Consider the following 26,584-nt stretch of genomic DNA (forward strand, 5'->3'; position numbering starts at 1 on the left):
TATTGCAAAAATCTTTCTAAAGTAGTTCAACTCCGGGACGCTGCCGCTGCCCTGGCCCTCCACCCCATCCCCCATTTGAAGCTAAGCATCTGTATTTTGTAGATTCCGATGCAGTTCAGTAAAGCAGATGGTCCTTTGCTGCATCATCCTTTCGAGAAATCCCTCACAATTCAATGATCCCTTGACAAACGCAACTTGTTTTCTACAGACCATAGTGCGCAGGTGGCCCATCGCTCCCAGCACGCCTGTGGCCCTGCTGGTCGCTGGCATCGGCTCCGGCCGGCTCCCGGGAGGAAACTCTTCCCGTGCTGGTGAGGGCAGGCGGGCGAGGCCACCCCTTCTGCACACCTACCTGAGAACGTCTGTTACTAGGGGTAAAAATGGCTCGTCGCCCAGGCTGCAGAGGAAACCCTTGGAATGAAAACTGCGCGTCAGAACCGGTGGATTCATACCAAAGGGGCACAGGGAAGGTGTATGTTTCCCAGAGAAGGCAGATTTTTAGGAGCGGACATCTGTACGGAAACACGCGTTTATGAGGACTCGGCGCTCTCGGCGCACCTCCGCGCGGGCAGGCGCCGGCCGCCACCGCCGGCGCAGCCACCAGCAAGGACCCGCGCCCGCCACCGCCGCCAGGGCACCGCCCCGGCATTCCCCGCCCGCTCCTGGCGTCACCACGTCGTCGCTCCCACAGCACGCTCGCGTCGTGGCACGAACCCGGATGCGAGCGCGAGGCGGAGGTCGGGGCGGCCGCGCTGCCAGGCTGCCTGCTGCCTTCCGCCCTCACCCTGCGCAGGCCTCCCGACAGGAACTGCAGCCGGCAGCGTCAGCCCCACCACCACGCATGCTCAGCGTGGCTGGGGACGCGGAGGCTGACGGGGGGGCGCTCCGCGCGCCCTCGCGCGCGAGTAGCAGGCGGCGCCACCAGTGAGCGAGCGGACCGCGCGGAAGTCCTGCCCGCGGCGGAGGGGAGGGGGGGGATTGTTGTGGGTGACGTCACAGGCGGAGGATGCGGGCGCCCCATTGGCTCGGGCTCGGCCGCCGTGCGCTGGGATCTTAAAGGGCGACCGGAGCGCGGGCCGCGCTGGCCGGGCGGGGCCCATGGCCAGCACCAGCAGCCACCTGGTGAGTCCGGGGTTCGCGGGGCATGGCGCTGCGGCCGGCCGGGACTGCTGGCGGTGCGCCGGGGGGGGGGGGGAGGAGTAGGCCCGGGCGCCGGGGCCGGCCCGTGAGGGGGTGGCCAGCCGTGCCCTACGCGCCGCCCGGCGGCGGGGTCGCGGTGGGGCTTCGCGGGCGGCCCCGCCGCCCGCTCGGACAGGGAGGGCGGCGGGGCAAAGCCCTGCCCTCCGTGGGGCCGGCCTCGGCGCTGCTGCTGCTCCCGGTCCTCGTTCCGCCTCCTGGATCGCCGCGGGCCTGGCGCGGGAGGGCCCCCCTCCCGCCCCGGGCGCCGGCGGGGCCCTGAAGCGAGCGAGCGCGGCGGCGGGCGCCCCGAGCTCGGCCCCTCCGCGGGAGGAAGCGAGGCTGGGGCCGAGGCTGGCGAAGCCGCCCCGCGGCCTCTCGCGGAGCTTCGTTCTCGGTTCCGGGTACGGGGCGTTGGCGTGGTTTTGCCGGGCCGTCTCCCAGCGGGAGAGCCGGCGTTGTTGCCCTGGGGCAGCCACCTGTCACTCTGTAAGGGATTTTGCTCGTAGTGGGAGCAAACGCGTGAGGAAGGTCGCGAGCGTCGCAGTGGGACGCCGTTTCAAACGCGGTTGTTTACATTCGTCCGATGGCGTAAAACTCTAATGTTTTGTGAGCACTGACTAACGTAGGATGGAGTTGTAGCTGATACACAGAACTGGTAATGGTAAATCGTAGTTTACGTTGTAGATTATACAGTTTAGTTAGTGTAGAAATTCCTGTATTGAAGGAGTGTTTTTTTTACAAAAGTAACTGCAGGCTTTTGTTGATGTCAGTGTGATTAACTGGCAGCGATATGTTCCTTATCCTTGTGTGCGTACTGCTGTGCTTTTGGGTCTTGTGTTCTTTCTGTCAGGTGCAAGCTGCCAAGCTCCACTCTGTAGCGCTTAAAACTTTTTCATCGGTTGGAATTGGCTAAGGAGGGTCTTCTGCGCGGAGGCTGGCATAACTGCGTTGGTGCTTGAAGTCCTGTTTCAGTGTGCTCTCCTCTTCCTGCTCACTGCTTGTTTCATCAGGGTGTTACACATAATCATATTTGTTGTCTGAGGATGAGAATTATTATGTGGAATAGCCCTACAGGGGACGACATGGAGTACTGCGTCGAGGATTATGAAATAAAGTAATGTTTGATTATTAAAGGAATTAGTTTTGCTTTTCTGCCACTTGATAGAGCTCCATATGGCAGCTTCTCAGCATCAGAGATGATTTCTGTTTGCTTGGACTCTTTTAAACAGGGAGTATGCTTCCTTTTGTGCTTCTGTCCTTGCTTGTTGCCTCTCTTTCCAGGTTTTTCTCTCCAAAATACTTCTGTTGCTGTTTGTTTTCTATATATGGTTTAGGTCCCTGCCTGTAAGAGAAACATACAGAGGGAGAATGAATGAAGAGCAAAGCTGACAACCATTTTTGTTAAAACTATTTTTTCAGGGTAACATATTTTTAATTCCTTCTCTTCCATCCTGTTTAATATTTCTCTGGTCAGGGGAGCGTATTGACTGGCAGTGGCAGACGGAGGTGGCTTGATTCAGCTAACCTTTTTGTAATTCAGGTTATATCAAATATGGGAAATTCAGTATTTCTGAGACTCTGAGCAAGTTGCTGTTAATGTTTGTATGGTGGAATTAATGACATTAAGAAGTTCTGTGGTTATTTTACTATGAACGCAAAAGACTGGGGGAGGGTGAGGAGTAGAGCACAATTCCTCTGCCAAAACAGTTAATTTTTGTATTCATGTATGTGGGGACAATTCCTAAAACATTCTACTGTTTTCTGAAGATATGGTACCAAGGAGAGATTTCCACTTTTAAGAAGGAAACAACTTTAGTGCTGCTTTAGTTTTAGGTGTCAGTATGGTCTTAATTATTTGCTGTTAATGCCTTCATTATAAGCATATTGGGTCTCATATCAAGAAGTGCTCTTCCTCTCAAAATCAAGAGTCTGGAAGAATGGTTATTTACATCTTCATTTTCAGCAACATCTTCACTGGAAGGATCAGCTGCTCTAGTGATTATTAGATTCCACCAGTGTTTCTGACCTGATAAAACCTACGGTCACGGGTATGTCTGAACAAAACTGCTAGCTTCCCCGCCCCCGGAACTAATATAAACTACACTTTTCAAAGAACTGGTTTCTTAATAGAGTAAGTTCTGCATCTATGCTAGGAATTAGACTAGGCTATGGTAAGAGTTCTGTTTGTAGTTATTTGTAGCTATAAAACTTTCAGACAGGCTTGAGGGGTTTTCCCCTATGTACCTGTCTACTTAATATTCTCTTCTCTTGGGTTTTCAGCATAAGGCTGTGACTAGTCTTTATCACTCATGCATAGGCTTTTAACTGGGATACATTTTCTGTAAATCTTTTACTGAAGCAGGCTGCAGGAATAGAAAACAGTAAAAGATACAGATGTTGAGAAGGTGCTCAAAGGTGAAAAAATGGAAGAAGCTTAAGAGGAGCAATTTTATACGCGTTCATATTTCTAACATAGGAAGTGCTGGTAGCTAGTGGAAAGGAGACAATCCAGAGAATAATCTGGATATAATAGTGATGTTCAACTAAACAATGAATCCACTGTGTGGTTAGGCTTTTTTTTTTTTTTTTTATAGCAAATTATTCTTTGGGTTACTGGTCTGTTACAGTGCTAGAAGTAATGTCTGTTTCATATAGCTCTTGAAACTCTACAAGTAGATTGCTGTAGCTGGACGTTGTAAGACACCTTGTAGACTCAGGCTCATTTTACTTCCCTAAAGCGGATCAGTTGGAAGGCAGCATTGCAGGAAAAACTTGGAAAGGGGTGCTGACTATTGAAGTACTTGCAGGAATTTTGGTACAGAAGGCATGAAACCAAGGCACAGTCACTTTGTTAAACTGAAAAAAGTAATAAACTGGCAAAGTAATAAAAATGGGTTTGATACATGAAGAGGTGAATTATTTTAGTAAACCCTGTTTTTTAACAGTAAACTTGTATTTTACCTTTTTTTTTTTTTTCCTAGAAAAGCTGTGTGGATTGCTGTAGAACTAGCACATTTATCGCATCAGAAAATATGCAAGTGAGAAATTACTTTTTAATATAGAAAGATAAAAACTTAATTCAGAAAATACTGTGTTTGAAAGATAAAATCCTTCTCCAAGTTCCTCATATTGAAACTTCCTGAAGAATTTGTATGAAGCCAAGAAATTATTGTTTCTGGTATTTCAAATGGGAAAACTTTTTTGCAGGTGGCCTAGTTAGATTATTTATATGCAATAAAGAAGCAAAAAAGGGGAAGGAGCTAATTTTTCTCCCTCCCCACTTCCCTTTCTGATGTCTTATTTGCAGGTAAGCTTATGGAAGGGTACTAAGGTCTAACTAAAGCGTATGAAAGGGCTGAACACAACATGTACAAAGTTAGTTGTTCAGTCTAGAACCTTATTTTTCACACCTTATGGATTCTACTCAACAGTGCTGTAGGACATGACTGGTTTGTTGTGTGACTAAATATTAAAGTTGAGACTTGCTTTCTGCTTTAAAACACAAGCTGTAAATACTTCACCTGGCCAATATTCTATAACTCTTTATGGTGAAAAGTTGCAAGGATTAACTTGCTTAGCACATTCTTCTGAAAAGGAAGTGTTACATCTGATGTTTAGTTCTTTAGTAATCCTGCAAGAATCTAATTTACAGTTCTTGACTGTGCTATCCAACCTTTGTACATTGCTGCCACCTCTGTGTGGCTGCTTCTCTGCTCTTCACCCCAAGCTGTTCTTTTTAACTCCTAGAATTGCTAGCAAGGAGCATAGTATAGGAAGTCCTTTTGTGTTTGTTAGCATGAGCCCCCATGCATGCTGTGCAACACCTCTTAATATTGGTGTGCTTCATGAGATAACTGATGGTGTAGAATGTGATCTAGACTATTGCGATTACAGATGGCTTTTGTTTTCTTGTGAGCTAGCCTGGATCTGTTTGTGTGAAATGAATTCTCAATGGCTTGTTTACATATATAGCTATTTGGGCCATAGGCTGACTTTAGGTTCTTAGAGATTTTTGTGGTTTCCTGTTTCTGATCTGCTTTGAGGCTTGGGGTGGGGGGGAAGAAGGTGGTGGAAAGAGGCCTTAAATAGTCTTGCCCCTGAGGGTGCTTGGAAGTTATGCTTTGCTTAGCAGTAGAGGAGGTTAGAGGGTAACTGGCTGATACGCAGGTTCTTACAAATCTTCATTAGCTTTAATCCCTACCTGAATTTGGAATTGGAATCCTGGAAGTTAGTGGCAGGATATACCACCCTATGTGTAAGGTTGTCAAATTTAGAAAAAGGCATTTGCATTGACTAAAATGTTTGGGTCAACATTGCTCTGTATGTGAGAAATTAATTTCTGTAGAAACAAAATCAGTCATGTGTATAAAATACCTTTACTCGCTAAATGAAGAATCAAAACAATATAACAATGTAGAGGTGTCCTTTGTGCTTCCAAATCCTTGAGCCTATTGGTTCTATTTTTCCTGATATAACATGAATCTGATTTCCTAATTACTCATTATGGATAAACTGTGTTGTAGATTTATTGCAGAAAGTAAGGAACTGGTGGTAAGTGATCAGTTCAGTTATGAAGGGGGTGGAGTGTCAGAGCTCCACTCTGTAGCACTTAAAACTTTTTCATCGGTTGGAATTGGCCAAGGAGGGTCTTCTGCGTGGAGGCTGGCATAACTGCATTGGTGCTTGAAGTCCTGTTTCAGTGTGCTCTCCTCTTCCTGCTCACTGCTTGTTTCATCAGGGTGTTACACATAATCATATTTGTTGTCTGAAGATGAGAATTATTATGTGGAATAGCCCTACAGGGGACTGTTTCTAGTGTTTTGAGATTATTTTATATGAACAATACAGTGTGTCTCCCCAAACTCTAAAACACTTCTTTGTATTCCATGAACTTTGTGAAGATGTACATCCAGAAAGCTTAAGAAGAAGGGACAATTAATTTTGATTCTTCTTCAAAGTTAATCTTCTTGATTATGTTTTGAAGGACTTGTATCTACCAAAATTGATTTAGAACATGAGGCAAACAACTGCCAGCTAGATACTAGAGTCTTTTTTAACAACCTGCTTGTGCCTTACAGTAGTACAAAGAAAAGTCCCTGAAAAAAACTATCTTACTGATCAGATTCTCACAGGTTATTAGAGCATGGCATTATGTCAGGCTTAGCTAGGGCTTTATATAAATTTCCTCTGAAATAATAACTGTATCTTATGATGATTTATTACAAGTATTTTCAACATTACCTTCATATTACTGTAATTTCTCTTTAAATTGTATTAGGACTGTTAACATATCAAGCAGACTACATTAACTTGAGTTCTTTTCATACTTCTGTTTCCCACTATTGCAAAGGTCCCGCCCAGTTTAGGTAGAATAGCGTCTTTGAAGGGTTATCTGCTCCAAGCTTTCCTCTTCCATTAACAGAATCTTTATTCTTGAAATGTATTACCAGGACATTATGTTTAAAGTAGTCTTTCTTTTCTTTTAAATGATGGTAATTTCTATCAAGATACTTTAAGAGATTTTTTTCGGGGGGGGAGGGGGGGGGGGAACGACACACACACAGGGGCGGACGGACGGACACGGATGACAGTTTTATGCAGTGCTTCAATGAATGCTTACCTTCCATCATTTGAGAGGTTTCAAATGACACTGCACATGAAGGTGAGCATAGTTGTTCTGGTGGATCAGAACCTAGACTTTATATCAGTTAGCATGGCAGCCTGTTCAAACAACAATAAAGTCCTCCTTTTATACGACTGAAAGCTTTTGAAACTTGCATGGTTTATTCATAAAAATGGTCTATTAAGCAACAAATTTTTCATGTAGCAACTTTTGAGATCAAAAAATTTCACTCCACATAGATGTATGACTTTTTTGCAAAACTAAGTTGTGTTAAAATAACTTTTATAATTGAAATACAAGATTTCAATCTGCTCTTTTAAATCTTGTAATCAGTAACCATTTTTGAACCTTGATCAAAGTATAGATTTTGACAAATTGTTTCGCTTCAGACTGTTTTGCTGACTGTAATGGTCAGTTTCTTCAAGACGTGGAGTTGATGGGCAATTTGTTGGGTTATGAGCTAGATCTTAAGTTCTCTACAATAATCTTTGCATACCATTTGACAATGAGGTTTGAAAGAGGGCTGATGCAGCTCTAGACAACAAAATGCAAACCACTGTGCTACAGAAGATTAATGTTTGATGTTAATGCTTTTTTAATATGTACAAATAACTAATACTTGGAGTAGGGTTTGTTTACTGCAGTTTGAAGAAAATGGTTTACTATGATCTTCAGAGAACTTCTCTGTAGAAAAATAACATCCTGTTGTCCTGGGAAAATATCTTTGGCATCTTTGTAACCTAGTACAGTTTTTAATAAGTACCTCGTTTGCTTTTTTGGAGAGGAGTGTTTGTTCTTAGAAATGCCTGTGGCTTTTATTTGTTATGATTTTGTGTTAGACATTTGAATTATCTGCCTTATGAAAGGTTGAACAAGATCTGTCATTTCAATATAAACTTCACTTGTGGTATGTTGAAGATTAACCAGCTTGTTTAATTAACTGCTTTGTGTAGTACCTAAAAACAGGATGGTTTTTTTATGAATGCCTTAATACCACCCCTTTTGATCAGATTTACTAGGTTTTTTTTAATGCTATGTTTTGCACTCTGCTGCACAGAGATAAGTTATTAAAGTATGACTTAATGTTTTCATCCCAGAGAAGATGAGCTATTTGCCAATTTGGTGTTCAGTTACAATTATTTTTTTTAATATATTCCTTCTTTTCAATGAATGAATGTTGAGAGTGGTTCTTTAAAACCTCTGGCAATTTTTTCCTCAGATTTCAGAATCTGAAAGCATACTTCCAAGTCTGGTTTCCTTACTGTTCCGGTGTACTGGTATTCCTTCTTGACCAGTGAGATATGTAATCTATCAAGCTGAAAGTGTGAGCAGAGTACATATTTTTAAATACCTCCCAATTACTATACTGTGTTAATTTTTTTTAACATGTCTGTATGTATTTGAGTGTCAAAGTTAACCTGTTAGGTGAGTGAACAGTTTACTAGTTGTGTAATGCATTCAGGAGTACTGCTGAGGCTCGGCTTAATCTGAGTTTTGTCTCATCCATTACATGCTTGATTTTATGTTGTAATGATGAGACAGTCTGGCAGCATCTATTGACACTTTTTAAGGCATATGAATGGATTTTCTCTTTTTCTTTAGGTAAATATTTTAATTCCTTAAAGGTAATAATAATGTTGGCAAATAGATGTATTATTAAATTCTTTAAATTATCTGACAAACTTCTAAGCATATATAAATGGAAGCTGCCATGCAACAGAGTTTCATAAATTAAGTATATTGTTTCTCCCTGTATACACACATATGTACAACCGGTTAATAGAAAGGGGATGCTGTTGGTCACTTAGCAGAAAGTCTGGCAGTCCATTTTTAGACAGAAGTCCAGAGCATAAGTAGACATGAGCATATAAGGTATGAGAATTGATGTTTACTGCAGTTTATGAAAGCACACCATCTATTATTTTTCTGGGTTGCCTTCATTCACAGCAGTCGCTTTGATGTAGCAGAGTACACAGTTTATGAAAGGGAAACTGGTGTTGAATATTGACAGGGATCATGTGATAGTCATTACGCTTCCTGCAAATCACTCCTGGATGGGATTGGTATGTAATGGGAAGTGCCACCTGTGCTGTGCTCTCTGCCCTGGAAGGTGAGGCTTTTAGTTGGATTTTGTTATTCTGAATCAGTGCTTCTTTGTATCTTATGTTTCTTGCAGCTGAGCTGCCCTGCTTTTGCCTGCATTCTCTTTTTAGGTACTATGAGGAATAGTTTGAGGACATATATTCAGGCCCATCTTAGTATATGACCTGATGAGTTGCTTTTTTTCTTTTGGAATATGCTGGAACTTCCAGGGTGTACCGCACTCTAGCCTTTGAAGTGGAGGCTGTCACAAATAGGTATTGGAGAACCTGGAGAAGGTAAACATTTTCATTGTGGGATATGAGGGGGGAGGAGGCCAATGGGAAAGCTGTGCATAATATCTGTTAATTGCCCTTTCTTATACTCTTTTACAGATACAAGATGTGTGTCAGATGCAGTTGCTGCATCTTTGTCAATCCTCTGAAACACCAGTGTGCCATGAAAAGAATATATTAAATATAACTGCCTAGAAGTTAATTTGTTGCCTTTGCATTTTTCAGATAAATCCTTAGGAGACCTCAGGTTGTCAATGTTTAAGTTATAAGCAATACAAAATAAATTTCAATTTCAGAATTTTTGGCTTGTATGACAATATCAAAATAATTTATAAAACCTCTCAGGTCAAGCCTTATCTATCTTAAACTGTCTTTAGCAGAATGTCAGTATTGATAAATAGTAGCAAGTCGGCTTTGTCTCTAAAACTACAAAACACCTGTCCAATTAAAGCAATTACTTTCTTTCAATGTGGAATAAAGGCCTTTATTCCTCCTTAATAGCACAGATAAATAGATGGACTCCATATTTTTAGTTGAAGACAAGTATATTAATTCGGACATTGAATCTTAGATTCATAGATTTTGGAAGATCTTTCTGTTTCTGTATCAAAGAGCTATGTTTGGCAGAGATGTAAAAGCTGTGGTTGGATACTATGACATGTGGGGAGGGTATCTTATACTGTATCATGTAGTATCTGTTTTGAAAGCCTCTCAAATTCCATTTGCAAGTGAAAAGGTTAATTCATAGATATCCTAGAGTGCTGCTATGTTGCTTTCTGAATCCTATAATTTCTTAAGCAGACTTTGCTAATGTAGGACATACATGTTTGTATTGATTTATCTTCATGATGGTCTGTGAAATTCTTATCATAATTTAGTCTTAGGACATACACAAGGCAGTAATTCTTATATCCAGTAAGACTTGTGTTGAATTGCAGGCGATCATAATTTTCAGGGTTCTGTGTTCTCTGATACCACAAGGCTAAAAGAGTCAGATCCTTTAATGAACACAGATTTCAGGAGCTTAATCTAGTCATGTGATTAGATATTTTTCCAGGAGTTCAGTGTCCTGACTTTCTCCTGAAACTGGTTTGTTTTGGTTTTCTCCTTAGTGTTTGCACAGTGCTAGTGGCAGTAAGGCTTTGCTTCTCCTATTTGATGCTTTTTAGTTCTGTATATTCAGGTATGGACTAGCTTAAGTTCTTTGTCCACTTGTTTCCCACCGTTATGCCTAAGTTCTTGGACCATATTTTAATTTGTAGTAGTGTTTTGGTAGAAACAAAAATAAAGTCTCACTGTTTGTATAATTTACCAAAAGCTGTGGATTGCTTTGAGTAAGGGATATACTTTTTTGCGAAATGGTGTGTGGCTTCCCCCTTCCCCCTCCCTGTCCCAGTCTTTAAATTTATGCAGTTATTCTTTTCCTTTCAGCCTTTTTGGTTTAAGAGTCAATTCAGTTGTGAACTGGAAGAGATCCTTTTTTGGGGATGACTATTAATTATAAGTTGTTTAAGAATTTAACCAGTTTTACTTAAAACGTGTCCTATATTTGTTTTCCTCAACAGCAGTCTGTATTTCAGATGTTCTATAATGCCAAGTCAAATGTTTTATGGATGTCTATCTGCATTATTTCATTTAGTAGACCTGTGATGCATTTTACCATAAAAAACATTCATAAGAGGCTTGTGCCAATGTTCTAGCTTATGCAGTCTCATCAGCATTGTTTATAATAAAAACAAATATACCAGTTGAGGTGTAGACCTTGTGTTGCTTTGTGTAAATAATACTCTCTGTTAGCAAGGTATCCTTCAAAAAAAATTGGCCTTATAGGTAAGTGGATAGAAGAGCTTTTCTGATTGTGTCTGCCCTATGTCTTAATGCAGCTAGAGATTCAGTAATACAGTCAGCAGTTAGTAATACAGTCAGCAGACTCAGTGTTATCAGGCAAGTGATAGGTTAGGACCCTGTTCGCTGATTTTCTCATAACAGAAATGAGATCTTGGTAGTAGAGTTTCAGTGATAGCAAATATATTCTCAGTCATCTTCAGGGTTCAGTATCATGTCAGTTAGGATAGAAGTAAAAGATACTGGAAGCTTCAGAAGGCCCAGTCTCTAGAAGTATTTTTTGCAATACTGTATCAGCATACTTGCAATACTGTAGAACTGTATCAGCAAAGCAGTGTTGCAGATTTTGCAGTGGGAAAAAGCCAGTAGAGATGCAGTTGTTGTGGTTGTACTTGCTTTAGAGCAGTGTGGTATTTGATGCATACGATGTGCTTAGGTATATTAAAAGTTGTGGTGGTAGTGCTGTTGTCAAAATGCTGAATTGCAAAAAGGATTCCAAAAAAGCATAGGTGCTTTTAGATAGCTGGGAGCTTTGCCTGTGAGTGGCTTTTCAGACAAAGGGGAGTGAGGAAAGTATAAAAGGAAAAATGTAGTGATATCTAATGGGCTTTTTGCACGGATTCAAGTTTTCTTCTCTTAAGGTTTATTTCTACTGTTTGCAGGCAAGAGGGGAAAAGAACAATATAAGGACTGATTTCATGTGGCATGTAAATAAAAGGAAGCCTGTTTCTAGTGATTTAGTGAAAATTAGTTAATGAAGATTTTGATACGTCTGTTGATCTATAATTCCACTTAACCTTCAGCAGATTTGTTATTTTCTTCCTTGCTAGGGTTTTCAAACTCGCAGTATGTTGCACAAAGAAGAAAACAATTTTTATATGGAAGTAAATTAGAAACAGCACCCTGAAGAGCTTGGTAAAGTAGGTACTGTTAGAGACTAGTTTTTTAAAAGCAGAGGTAGGATGATTAGATTAGTGGTTACCAGTGTGGTCCATGGTGATCCATGATGTGCAGTAGGTAAGTGTGTTGTCACTATGTGAGGGTCTGTGCTTCCGCTGGCTTGCCAGCTGAGAAATGTTTAGTAATTGCTGGAAGGAGAGCATCCTTATGGCTCTGAGAACCGCAGATGCAGTTTAGAAGGTTTTTGAATTCTTCAGTGATTGACTTCGTATCTCACTAAAAAAGTCTGTATCTAGCAGAAGCAGAATCTTAAACCTGATTTTTGCAAGAGTGGCTATACAAGGTTAAACTGGATGAACTAGTCTGTATCCTGTCTCTGGTGTATGTGAAGACATATATGTAGAAACATGTATAGTCTCTGCAGACGTGTTTTTTTGGAGTCTTTCAAAGTAAAACTGAGGAGGTAAATAGTACAGGACACAAAATACTATACAAGAATGTGGAGTGTGGAAAGACAAGTGTAGGAGTGACCTTCTCTATAAATGGTAAGGTGCAACACCCCTAGTTGCATAGTTCTGTCATTTCTTGGGTAACTGATAGTTAAATCTATTGCATCTTCCTCTGTCTTGTTCTTAACCTTGACTTTCCTTTGAGAAAGTCAGGGGACTAACTGACATTATACCTTGGCTGGAAATAACAATCTCTTCCTACAAAGTCCTTTACTCCTGTCTCTTCTTCCCTTACGACTTTTCTATAAGGGAAGAATATTCATTGTGATATTCATTGTGACTTAGTTTCAGATACTATGCAAGGAAATACACTGGGTCCAACATCTTTTTTCCCCCCTTTTTCTCAGTGCTCTCTGGTGCTTTTGTGGTGTGTTTTTTTTCTTGTTTGTTTTTTCAAGGTGATTTTGCTAGCTGCAGAATCTAATCAGATCCCCCATGGTGTTGCTGCTTTATTTACCTGTAAACCCTCAGTTGCTCTAGAATAGCCTGACTGGAACCACCAGTTTATCATTTAAATCCTGATACTTAGTCTGTGTGCATGTGTTTTTTATTTACTATATTTCAATTAATGGGATATTTCTTATATTGGCATCACTTAGGTTGTTGAGCAGTCATGCTTGTGTCAGCCTTGCTGCCCTCTTGACAAGAAAGAGTACAAGCTTTTTTTAATTCTAGCTACTATGTATCTTTATACAGGCTGCTGTTTGCATAGCTGTCTGAAGGACAGGTGATTCAGCTGGGCTATGAGAATGTTAGGGACGAAAACTAGTCTGGGAAAGCTAAAATATCTGCATGGAAGGCGTAAAAGGAACTGTGACCTACAGCACGCATAATACTTAAAACATACATAAAACAGTATGTGCTGTTTTCATAATAGCATCAATATAGTTTCTCTTCAAAGGGAAGAATGCTGCATAACTGATTCTGAGTAGGGGTATATACTGCTCCTTCAGGGAGTTAGTGAACTTTTCAAAAAGCAAAATTCTCCCATCTGTCTCCCAAGTCTTCCCCCAGGCTCGCCCCCTCTTCTGTCCTCACAAAAGCTATCAAAATGTAGCAAATGGCTATCATTATAGGCAAATTCCTCATTAGTCTCTGCTGTATCACAAAACTCAGACAAAGGTCTAATAGAAGGTGTTACCTGTTCTTGATTTGCTGTGCTATTGGTGTAGTCATAGTTGTTGGAAAAAGCCCTAAGAAGCAATAGAGATCCTGGGGCAAGTAGGCTGCACTCAGACTGGAAAGGGAATCTTCCCTTATGCTGCTTGGAAGATATTGTTTAGAGTAGTTGCTTAATAATAGTTAATTTTCAGTCTTGTGGAAATTGATATTTATACATGAATTATGGAGAGTGGAGAAAATGGAGTTTTTAGCTGTACTCTTTTTGACCTTGTTACCTTCATCTCAATTTAGAAAGTATACGTTTGCATGCTTAGAAATATGTTGGTGTCACGTTGTTCTGTAATGCCACTAAATGTGTAAGTAAAGTGTATTTCTGAATTGTATCTTAGGTTTGAAAGAAGTTTAGCAGTAAATAAAGACTGCTTTTCCCTACTGCATAGGGCACGGCCAAGTGAGTAATTGCTAATTGGGGAGTTAGGTGCTTTAAGCCCATATGCATGACTGAATGCAAGTCCAATTCCCTTTTAAAGTGGTTTCTGATAGAAATGCAGAAAACTGTTCTGGATCAAATTGAAATTCATGAGATAAAAATTTATTTTTGTCAGAAGTAATTTTTTTTTAATATCAACATGAGGTATGTTACAGACTAGGTCAGGGTTGTACAATACATCTGTTGAGGTTAGGAGATTTTCCTTAAGTCATAGGTTCATTCTGCTGCATGTATGTTAGAACACTGAGATTAAAAAATAATGTTCAGGCATGGTGTTAATTTTCTTAAATATTCCCTCTGTTTGCATACCATTTCATTTTTTCATCAGAAGTAGTTCACCAGAGCTCTCCTATTGTCTGTGTTTTCTGGCCACTTTCAAATAAAACGTTTGCAGCAGACACCTGACAGACTAATGGAGGTATACTGCCAACAGGGAGAGAAAGCAGCTTGACAAGTTTCTTTGCTCTTGCTTGGAAAAATTGATAAAAGGGTACCAAATGATGATTCGCTTTATATATTACAAGAATCAGTATTTGCAGTGTATCTTCTTGTACTTGCTGTTTTCTGGGCTATATCTGGTTCTTTGTTCTGGAATTGGGAATCTCTTTAAGTGACCATATGTACAATTTAAATAGTGTAATCTCCCTTGTTTTAAAAGGTCATAGACCAGAGCATTCTTCAAAAAAGTATTAGATATTGCTGATTATTAAACCCTCCAGCTGATCTGTCTTTTGTATGTTTTTCTCTCTTCTTTCTGTACTTCCCCAATGTGTATTAAAGAGAAATACTACTGGAGAAAGTGAATTTCCAAGTAAAAATGTAGGAATGTATCCTTTGTCTCCATTGAAGTTTTCTTGCTTTACTTGTTCATTTACAGTTCATTGTAACTTGGATCTCTAAACTAATGTTACTTGTGAATATAGGTGCTCACTGCATAACTGGATAATTCTTTTAGTTTCAGGGAAACTACTACTTGTTAAGATTGGACAGATGGCTCTGTCTCTAAGCACAAAATAAAGTTTAAAGATCATGTTATTCATAGGAGAATATACCGTGAAATTTGATACCTTGGTGTTAGGGAGCATTTTTTTGAGTTTGGAAAAAAGCATTCTTGAATTTAAAGTGTCCAGACTTTTGACTTATGGCTATACATGTGTGTGCAACATGACCTAAAACAGAGTTGTTAAACAAATTAAGAGCTGCTATTTCCAAAATAAATACTAACGTTCCCTACTAAAGACATTTTATTGATAACCCTTTCAAATAGGACTCTATCTGATGCTTCTACAGAAATAAAGTGCAGATGCGTGTGGTTTGAAGGTATGGTTTCATTTCTCTTTTCAGTATGATGCTGTTCCAATCCAGTCTAGTGTGGTGTTGTGCTCCTGTTCATCCCCATCAATGGTGAGGAACCAAGCAGATTCCAGCACTCCATCTGTCATTTCCACCTGTGGCAGCAGACAGGGATCTAACATGGAGGGCACTGCTGCTGAATCAAGATCTAGTTCAAACTCCTTGCAGCAACATACAGGACAGCAGCCTCCACAGCCTCGAAAGAAACGACCCGATGACTTCAAATTTGGGAAAATTCTGGGTGAAGGATCTTTTTCAACGGTAACTTTACTTTTTGTAACAAGTGCCAAATATCTTAGATAAACTTCAAAATTTGTTGTGCAAGTAATATTGCTGAGATTTAAATGTGGAGAGAACAGCTTGAAGAGTAAATGAGAGGGACATAGTGGTTTTAAGTATAACTATTAAAATTAAGTGTGGCACTAAATATGGGTGCTGATTTTTCAAGTGCCTTTTAAAGTCATCAGAAGTTCCATTACATCCTGATGACTTGATACTTGGATTTCTAGGAGGCATTGCTTTCTAATTTAAGTTTGATAGCATAATGGCTTATGTTAAAATTTTATGATACAAAGGATTGGAACTGGGCTAGGAGTTTGTCATGGTAAGAACTTATGTGCAATGTCCTGTCTGTGGCAGGAGCTACTGCCAGATGCTTAGGGAAGAAAGTAAGAACAGTGACACTTTTTCAATATTCTTTCTCAGCCTCTAGTGTCATGGCCCTCAAGGACTTCATGAGCCACAGTTAGTGTCTCTGTATTTAGTAGCCTTAAATGGATTCTTTCTAACTTACTTCTAACTTCCATGGCCTTGCACAAGAATGAATTACTTAAGTGTTATCATAAAGAACTCATGAAGCAATTAATACTTCCATTTGATGCTTTTGTAGTTGCCCCATTGTAAGACAATAAGTAGTATTTCTGTATGTTTTTCACATCTTTCACTTGTCATTTATTGTATATACCTTTTGGTTGTTGATCTCTAAATGCTGGGTTTTTCTGGTTCTTCCTATATGATCTACTGTGGTGTTTAGGAAGCAGGCCTCTAGTAGTCATCAGGAGTAATTTGCACTTAAATACATAGTTTGCAACTTGCAAGTTTCCCTAAAGAATGCAGCAGAGTTGGTGCCTCTTGGGTATAGCAGAATACTCTGCTTCAGTGAGACACTTTTAATTTCTGGTTGTGGTCTCTGAAAGTTAGCACCATGTTCCTTGTAAACAGAGAAATTCATAGGGCCTAGCCCAGACTTTGAATAAACTTCTGTTCCAGCATTCCTGTTCACTGGCAGATGTTTTTTTGGTCCCAAGTCTAGGGACTAAATGCATTTAGGTGGGCAACAGGAGAGAGACTGAATACTGTGAAAACGTTAATCCATACATAGCCTTATTCTTTTGAGTTTTACAAGAAAAAAATTCAGTTACCATAATCATCTGGGCCTCAGTGCTAGAGAGAGCGTGTTTGGGAGTTAGTTCTTCCCACCTGTCACCTCCTTTGTCAACCTTAGTTCTGGTCCATTATTGCAGTGCTATGACTTTAGAAACTGATCGATTGTTTTAGGGATGCCGTTCCACAGGAGGTGCTTGGTTATGCTCTTTCCATGGCCACTGAACAGGTTACAAACTGTTGCTGGAGGGGACTTAACAGTACTTGCTTATTATTATTTTTAAAAAGTAATGTCCAGTCCTGTCTTCAGCAGCTGAATTTTTTTAATTTAAAAACATTAAGCTGGGAATAATGACTGTAGCCTTCAGCCTATAGACTGCATCCTTCAAGAAGGAAACTTGCTTGCTGCTCTTACAGAATCACAGAAGGATTGAGGTTGCAAGGGACCTCTGGAGGTGAGCTCATCCAACCCCTGCTCAAGCAGGACCACCTAGAGCCAGTTGGCCAGGACTGCATCTGGACAGCTTTTGAGTATCTCCAAGGATGGAGATTCTCCAACCTCCCTGGGCAACCTGTGCCAGTGCTTGGTCACCCTCACAGTAAAAAGTGTTTCCTGATGTTCAAATCGAACCTCCTGTGTTTCAGTTTGGCCCACTGCTGAAAAGAGCCTGACTCCATCTTCTTTACACTTCCCCTTTGGATATTTATATACATTGGTGAGGTTTCCTCTGTGCTTTTTCTTCTCTAGGCTGAACAATCCCATCACTCTCAGCCTTTCCTCAAATGAGAGATTCTTCACTCTGTTTTACTGGCGAGCCCAGAACAGGACACAGTACTCTGGGTGTGATCTTCCCAGTGCTAAATAGAGGGGAAGGATCACCTCCACCAGCATGCTGGCAACATTCCTCCTAATGCAGCCGCCTTTGTGACAAGGGCACATTGCTGACTCATCTGCTGCCTAGGTCCTTTTCTGCAAAGCCGCTTTCCAGCCCATCAGCCCCCACCATATACTGGTTCTTGAGATTGTTCCTCCCCGGGAGGAGGAGTTTGCGGTTCAAAAAAGGGAACTGCATGAGATTACTGCCTGCCCGTTTCTCCAGTCTATTGAGGTTCCTCTGGATGGCAGCACAACCCTCTGATATATCAACACCAGAGCTCTTGATCTGTGGGGCACGCATCTTCATGTTCTTATCAAAACATCTTCTTAAAAACGTTATGCTTTGTTCTTATTAAACGCGGTTGTAGATTCAGAGGTCTGATTGTACTCCCCAAGATCTTCACCAATATTCTGACTGAAAAGTGTTCATCTCAAAAAGCATGGGCCTTCATATTACTATGCCTCTAATGACAGCTTCAGATTAAAAAAAAAAAAATTAAAAAAAAAATCATTTACTCAGGTTCATAATATATTCCGTTTTCTTGGACTTCTATTAAACTACCACAAACTCTACCTGCTGTCAATGCTGTATTTCAAATTCAGCAGAGATGCACATGATCTGGCCTCAGGGCATTTTTCTTCAGAGCATTCTGCAATTTTGTGGGACCTTCTTCTGCAGCTGTTAACTGTTCTTGGACCCATGCTTGATATTGACAGATACACAAATGCAGGGCCTTCTAGTTGTTGCTCTGCTCTTTTAAAGTTATGAAAATCTACTTGCTATGTAGACAGCTTCAAGCTCTTCTCAGAATAATACCTGTTATGTGGTGGCAGAATTATAATTCTCATGTTTGGGTAAGCATGTTGTCCTGCTCACCACCTCCTATATTGCTAGTACATTTCCCACCCCACCCCCTTCCTTGGTTTTGTCTCCACCTATAAATGAGGCTTCATTCTCTTAAAAAGAGGAGGAGCTTTAAGGAAGGGTGAGTGTCTAACCGAAACCAGTTCTTAAATGCAGACATAATGTCTGATAGTCTGAGGTATTTGTTCAAGTTTAGAGTTGGGATTGGCCATGATGTCAGCCAATTACATTGGCAATTATTTCTGCTTTGTAGAATGTTGAGGGTTCTCTGCTCTTATCCCACCTTCCTTCAGTTTGAGATGTTTAACTACATTTCTTGCCTTGCTGTTTTCTGAATTTGCAACTGACACATTTACATGTTATGTTAATGCTTTTGGTTTTGTGTTTGTGTTTTGGTGGTTTTGGTTAGTTTGTTGTTTTTTTGATGTTTTTTTTTTTAAGCTACCTGTCTAAGGTCTAATTCCTTTCTGTAGAATTTACATTCCTTATTGATATTACTTATTCCCATAGTGTGGATAAGTTTCAGGCCCCTAATAGCAGAGACGTGGTATTAACATGTACCTCTGTGGGTTTTTTCTTTTTTTTGGTTTTTTTTTGTTTTTTTTTGTGATTCTACTGGGGTTTTTTTGTGGTTTTTTTTTTTTTTTTTTGTGGATTATTAGTTAGGAGGAAATTAGGATATATTTAGGATTTTTCCTTGATCAAATACTGTGAACTTCAGTGTATTTGTAATGATGAACTTTTTTTAGAAAACTAAAGGTGTCTTTTTACTACTGAACTGAGATTTCAGTTTTCTAATACTGAAAGAGTGCAACTGCATGCACTTCTTTCACCTGAAAAACTGTCCTATTTAGAAGTTCTTTTTCCTAAATGCCTAACTTTTAGTATCAGGTGTATGTAACAATACTTTGGAATACTCCGTTATAACTGATTTTGCAAGGGGTTAGAATATAATGAGAAGTGGATTAGAAGCAAGTCTGGTGCAGTGATTAAAAAAAAATCAGTATAATGTTGAGATTCTAGCAAGGTAGTAGCATGGATATAAACTTAAAATGAGAAAAACACAACTCGTAGTCATCTATTGTTACAAAGTCATTGCTCAGATTTATGCAAGAGGACTTTTCAGATTGTCTTAAAAGTTGGCTTTTATAGTTCTTTCTTGAGGGCGAGCTTTAATTTGTGTTCCTCCAAAAGCTTTTCTCTTTAAAAATGTACAACTGCTTGCCTGAAATTTATCCCTTGCTTCTGCTAATTGGAAATCTCTCATTTCCTTACTTTAAATCTTTTTTCTAACCAACTGTAAATAATTAAGCTCTGTCTCACTTGTTACTTTTGATCTTTCAGATAAAATTTGTCTTTCAATCTTTGCCATTTATGTTAAGAAAACTTACTGTGACAGATTTTTATAAATACTCCTCAGCACACTTATAGCTTTTTTCACCCTTAAGAAGATTTGGCAATTTACTGTGACTTATGTTACAATCTTCAGAATTTTTCGGGGATGGGGGTGGGGGGTGGGGGGATGGGGAAGTAAATTGGTGATTACCCAGTCAGGTGTATAAGTCTTTTAGCAAAACAAGCTTTGTTATGCTGAACTGAATTTCTGCAGTGGTCTTGCTGAAGCCAGCATAATATGAACACAGCTTAAATATTTTGCTGATTGCAGTTGTGATAGCTTATTTTGGACAATCAGTATTCTCAATACCTACTGGAAGATCAAAACCAATGCTAGCATATGTCTTTAATGAATGGTTACAATACATTTTCTCTCCTCTGGCAACAGGTTGTCTTGGCTCGAGAATTGGCTAGTTCTAGAGAATATGCCAGTAAGTATTGACTCCTTCAAAATAAACTTTTAAAAAATACAATATCAATGTAGTCCTGTTACAAAACACCCGTTCAAAAGACAGTATTAGTGGTTTTATGATAATTTTATCTAACCCCCCCCCCCGCCAACGAATTACTTAGATGGACTTCATTTGGTTTTACCTCCTGCATTTTCACTCTGTCTTTTTCTCATTAAGTTAAAATTCTAGAAAAACGTCATATCATAAAAGAAAACAAGGTGCCATACGTGACACGAGAGAGAGATGTAATGTCCCGCCTGGATCACCCTTTTTTTGTTAAACTCTACTTCACCTTTCAGGATGATGAAAAGCTATGTATCCTTTGTGTTTTAAAACTTGCTGTAACATTTTCTTAAAAGTAGCAATCACCAGTTTTGGTTCCTTTGAAACATTGTCTAACAGGAATGATGAAAATAACTTGAGGTATTAAAAATATCTTAATGTTTGCAATACAATTTTTGCACTAATGCTTTTAATAGAAATTAAGCAAATAGAATGAGTGTGCCCCATGAGAGAGAAGAGTGGGTGACTTGTGGGTCAGGGGAGATTAATAAAACAGTAACTTAAATATTGTCAATGTGGTAAATGCTGAAGGGCAACTTGCAACAATCTAAGTTTAAAATAATTAAAAAAACCCAACATTAAAAAATTGGAAGTTGTATGAGAAATGTTTTAGAAATGGTTTATTCCTGATTATATACAGTAAAACACCACAATTCCTGTGTTTAAAATAGGGGTAGCCAGCTATATTTACTACTATTTTGTATTTGAACAATTAGATCTATTAAAATTTTTCTTATGTAGAAGTGCTTACAGAATAATCTGAATGATAGAAAGCTGAAACTTCTGTTTGGGCCACTATTTCCCAGGTTCTCTTTCTAGCAGTAATTGCAAAGTGCAGTTACGTCTGGAAAGCTCATTGGTTTGCAGTCAGCTTTTTTTTTTTTTTTTTTTTTTTGGTTCATGTGAAGAAAGTGTTAATCATGTGACTTTCCTTCTAAACTTCCCACTTTGAATTGGCTGTACCAAGGGTAAAAGGATAGATCAGTCTGTTTCTGGGGTCAGTAAGTAGTTGTGTTTTTCACAGAGGCTGCTAGCAGTGCTAACAGGCTCTATATCGTGTGTGTACGTACATACATATGTACATGCATGCACTAACAGAACTTAGAGGCTCTCATTTGTAATGTACATATTTGCTCATTGAACACTAGGCTGACTTTGGAACTTTCCAGATGATGGGGCAATTTTAAACTTGGGCTGAATGCTAGTTATGACTGTAAATAGTTCTTTTCGAGGGCAGTTATGTATACAGTTTAATTATTCAGGTGACTAACTGGAAAAACTATAAATTTAACCCTTTATGTAGCCTTTGCTATGCTAAGAAATTGGGACCTGTCCCCTAGGTTGTTAATATATTTAAGAAGTTGTTTTGGGTTGCTACCATGTAAAGTTTCAGATTGACCAACTTCACTTCTTCCCTGTTGTTCATGTATATTTAGTATTATTATTCTTGTCTTCGGAATGAGGTGTGGGGATTTTTGTTTTAGAATGGTTCAGTGATGGACCTTAACTATACTTACATTCAGATTTTGGACTTAGCTATGCCAAAAATGGAGAGCTGCTAAAGTATATACGCAAAATTGGCTCATTTGATGAGACCTGTACCAGGTTTTATACCGCTGAAATTGTATCAGCCCTGGAGTATTTGCATGGGAAAGGAATAATTCACAGGTAATATGAAGTTGAAACCAACATGTATTTGAATTGCACAAGGTGTTTTTTCTAGAAATGTTCTTTGTGAAGTCTAAAGCAAATCTGGATTTTTTGGAAAGCTAATGAGAGCATAATAGGGTTTCATTAGCATTAGTACTGTTGTTAACATAAGGAGCTAAACAGAAAACTTTAGGAGGAGGAGGAGAGCAAATCTCTGTTATTAGACCAACTGTTCTAGCCGGAAGAAGTAAGAAGACTTTTTGGGCTACAATTAACATTACCAAAAGCTTGTGTTTTTCAAGGTTGATCAGTTGGTCTAAAAACAGAAACTAACTTTTTGTTAACTACTTTTTTTTTTTTTTTGTGGCGATATGTACCAAAAGTAACTAGAATTCTGCTGGTGTGTGAATTAGTGTGCAACATGTCATCAAGAAAAGTAAAATTAATATATGTCAGTTTTTACTGAGTAAACAGTTTCCACAAAGCTGAATAATAACTAGGTAAATGGTGAAATTTAGCGAAGTTTTTAATAGGACCTTTGCAGTTGTTCTTGATGCAGTTATGTTGTCTGGATAAGCATGCTTTGTCATTCATGTGTATTAAAGAAATTAAAGCTGTAAATGTGAGAAATCTGAGCTGCAGAACTTATTTTTGGGTAAGAAATCTATTGTGTCTGTAGGTTCTGAAGCAGCTGTTCATGGAACAGTAGATGCTAGTTGGGAAAAAGCTGGATGATTATGATTCTGATAAATATAAATGAAAGTAATACTGCTAAAAGGACAAAGTGTTTTGCTAATACTTTTCTGTGTAGTAATTGGAAATAGAATCTAAGGGGGCTGGCTGTGGAGAGTACTAAAAGCATAAAGTTTTCTACAGGGGAAAAAAAATGTTCAAGAAGTCCCATTTTCACTTTGGTTATATAGCTCATGTGTTACACTGGGAGAATGCTTATAAAATGAATGCAGCATGATTGTCAGTATTACTAAGTCTATATTGGAAATCTTGTATTATAAAAGAGCTGCTTTAAGTTTTTGTCTTCATATGAAGGCCACTATGAGAAACTCAAAAGAAGACACTGAAATTGCGCAATTAGAGAACTTAGTATAAAGTTTATTTAATTATAAGTCCATAGCTCTAGCAGTGCCTGAAAGCTCTTGGGATTTTCTGCTGCCTAAGAACTATGACATGAGATAGAAACATTTTAAGATGCCAGGCTACTCTGGAAAACTTACTACAGATATATCTTTCTAGATATCTAGATATATAGCTATATCCTAGATCCATAATATAATATTAATATAGGTATAGGATACATTATATAAACTGTATATGTATGTGTGTATAGAGTACTATATATACATATATATGTATATGTAAAAAAACCCACACAGAACTGTTAAAAAGGTCCATTCTGTTCATGTGCTTTCTACTTCTCTCAGAGAGTAGTGAACAGGAAAATGAACAGGATTTTTATGGCTTGTGTGTCATAATCACTTCATTCCAGTTGCTCTCTGTGCTAGTCCACAGACTTTAAACTGTACAACTGTACAACCCATGCTTTTCAATAATAGGGGACTGTAATCTGAGGAAAATAATGCTGCACAGTGGTTGATAAACAGCTTTGAATTTGCACTGATTTTTCTTACCGGTCAACCAAAACAACTCCCATGCTTCTAGATTTCTTTATGAGCATCTGAAGATACTACTTAGGAGGGAAGTATGTCATCTTTTCTTGTCAGCTGAGGAAACTTGGTGTGAAGTAAATAATACCATAACAGTGTAACCCAAGGCTATTTTTTATGTTGTTGCTAATGAACCTCTTGACATCTAACTCTATATTGCTATATATTGTGTGTGTGTGATACTGTGAGGTCTGGTTTTATTTAGAATCAGAGGCAGTGTCCATACAAATGGTACGCACATATTTGAAATACAGTTTATTCATGGATTTGTATGTGACAAATGTAAACATTTGGTGGTTTACAGTTCTTACCTGTTCTGGACATTTAGCTGGGGCTGGGGGGTTGCCATTGTTTGACTAACTGGAGTTTTGTGCTGAGTAAACAGGCTTAGAAGATCTTACTGCCATACCAGTCTGTCAGATGTTATTTAATAAGTTAAGACTTGGGAGTGAAGGGTGGAGTTTTTTGCTTTTGTGTTTCTTTGGGTTTTGGGGTTGGTTTTTTGTTGGTTTTCTTGTTGTAGTAGGTTTTGGGTTTTTTTCCATTTTTGTCGAACAAGGGAGATGCACAATAGCTTAGTTTTGAGATTATTCGTTACTTCACGTCTTTCTAGAAAAAATTTAGTTAATGGGCTTTTCAAAATCTGTTAGTCTGCATGTTGACAGGTACAAGTTAGAGGAAAGTTGACATAACAATGTTTATAGAATATCTGCATCATTTATGGTAGTTTTATATACGCAAGTCACTAGACAGTTTTGCAACTTTAATTTGTGTGCTGCTTAAATATAAAAATCTGCCTTTTCCAGGGACCTTAAGCCAGAGAACATCTTGCTAAATGAAGATATGCACATTCAGATAACAGACTTTGGAACAGCAAAAGTATTATCTGCAGATAGCAGACAAGGTATGCCATTATTTACTTTATAATGTGACACAGATAAATATAGCAAGTGGCCCTTTGAAAATGTACATATGTTGTATTTACCCAATTTTAACCTTTAAATATCATAACCTCTTATCTAACAAAACTACTGAGAGATCTTGAAACAGTTTTGACTGTCGCTGCTTAGATTATGTCAGAAGAGGTAATATTTGGTGTAGTAGTATAGCCAGCTAGATCACCAAATATTGGGAAGTTAAACTACTTCAAATTACTTTTCATCTGCAAGACTAGAATACAAACAAATAGTTACAGTGGCTCAGCTGAAACAGTAAGTTTTTACTCTGCTTATGTATCTAACCCTAGTGATTATCAGAGTTGCTCAAATGTGAAGGTTATAGAATTCTTGTGTCATTAGTTGCTTAGTATTAACCTGTGAATCAATGATGCTGCAAACAATGCCTGAAAAAAAGCACTAGGCTGAACTGAATTTGATAAACTTAATTTTTTACTTGAATGTAGTAAGCTTTTGTTGGTAGATTTTATACCTAACAAAGTGCCTAAATGCCTAGCTTCTTGAACCAAATAGATATCACTGAGATTGATTTGTTTCTTGCAAGTAGGTTTTGTGGATGGGTAGAGAAATGAAATTCCTGTGAGTCCTTTGTAGCTTTACATAAATTGCAATAGATTGCCTTTGGGGTATTTTTTATTGGGTGGGGGCAGGGGGGTAAGGGGGAGGTTGGTTTCTCCATCAGTATGTATTTGCTTATTTTTTTCCATTTTCTTACCAGCACGGGCAAACTCATTTGTAGGGACAGCACAGTATGTTTCTCCAGAACTGCTGACAGAGAAATCTGCCTGTAAAAGGTAAGGATTCTCTTGTATCTCAGAACTTTACTGACTCTGTCAGGATATTGTCAAATGGTGGGGAGGGGATAAATAAAGCAAGCCAGCGAGCTTAGTATTTCAGAGAAGCAAGATGCTTGAGTATAAAGATTTTTTTTAAGAGAGTTTGAAATACTTTTTTTTTCTTAACAAGTATACCTTCTTGTCTGAGTGCTGGTTTCCTCAGTTCATCTACCTTCTGGAGTTCTACAGACAGGATTAGTTGTTGTCAGGAGAAGGTGTGTAATGTGAAGTTGGATTTCTCTTACCCATAAATAAATCAGAAAAACTTTTTCTGTTATCCAAATAATATAACTATTTTAATTCTGTTTTATATAAGCTTGCTCTAATATGGTAATTCCTGCTGTAAAAGCAACAGAATGTCATGTTCTGTCAGTTAGGGGAAAGGCTACAGCTTTCTTTGACTTGTATTTAGAACAACTTGTGGTTATCTTTGCTAAGCCCTACTTGGGGTTTGCAATGGTTTAAAGCTCATCTCTGTACCTGGTATGAGTGATACCCTTAAGAAATTTCTTGCCTAATTTAAATTGGTTCTTGATTGTAACCTACAGACTGTTGTATATCTATTTTATTACAGTGGTGGAAGAATAATCAAAGTAATCATTGACACCATAGGGAAAAGAGATCTCTTATATGAATAACTGTGGTAACTTGTGGTAGCATTTCTTGAAATGGTAGAAATACCATTAGACTTTCCACTTTTGCTACTAGGGAAGAGGTTTTGACTGGTTTGGCTAACGGTAAGACTTCATCAGGCTATGAACTCTTTTTAGAAGTTATGTAATGCTTCATCTTTACAGAAAACTCTTAATTTGAGTAGTTTTGAGTGTTTGTTAGTATTTTGGTCTTCCGTGAGGAATTCTAAGCTTTAATCAAATCTATGTATAGTTTACCTCAAGGTGTAAAATAATTTAAAAATGCTCTTTCAGGCCAACACACAAAAGACTTTCCCTCACCCATGTACCATATAGCCTGCCTGTTTGTGTCTTCAGAAAAGCTTTAAGTGAAAAAGCTGTTTTGTGACTTTTTTTT

At 38.9% G+C, this 26,584-nt stretch overlaps 1 protein-coding gene across 2 annotated transcripts in view; it reads left to right on the plus strand.

Annotated features, from left to right (window-relative positions):
- The first annotated feature begins 974 nt into the window (after nucleotides 1-974).
- Nucleotides 975-26,584, plus strand: part of PDPK1 (3-phosphoinositide dependent protein kinase 1) — a 36,119-nt gene continuing 10,509 nt past the window's right edge. The window contains exons 1-9 of one of the 2 annotated variants that reach the window (XM_049790929.1): nucleotides 1,041-1,122; nucleotides 9,115-9,180; nucleotides 9,277-9,424; nucleotides 15,388-15,657; nucleotides 20,305-20,347; nucleotides 20,546-20,683; nucleotides 21,955-22,099; nucleotides 24,570-24,667; nucleotides 25,438-25,513. In XM_049790929.1, coding sequence (XP_049646886.1) covers nucleotides 15,445-15,657; nucleotides 20,305-20,347; nucleotides 20,546-20,683; nucleotides 21,955-22,099; nucleotides 24,570-24,667; nucleotides 25,438-25,513 — 713 coding nt within the window. In that variant the 5' untranslated portion in view covers nucleotides 1,041-1,122; nucleotides 9,115-9,180; nucleotides 9,277-9,424; nucleotides 15,388-15,444. Of the gene's footprint in view, nucleotides 1,123-9,114; nucleotides 9,181-9,276; nucleotides 9,425-15,387; nucleotides 15,658-20,304; nucleotides 20,348-20,545; nucleotides 20,684-21,954; nucleotides 22,100-24,569; nucleotides 24,668-25,437; nucleotides 25,514-26,584 lie in introns of both variants that reach the window. The other variant, XM_049790930.1, reaches the window with a different exon arrangement.

This window comes from Accipiter gentilis, chromosome 33 (assembly GCF_929443795.1).
Source record: "Accipiter gentilis chromosome 33, bAccGen1.1, whole genome shotgun sequence".
In the NCBI taxonomy this organism is placed as follows: domain Eukaryota; kingdom Metazoa; phylum Chordata; class Aves; order Accipitriformes; family Accipitridae; genus Astur; species Astur gentilis.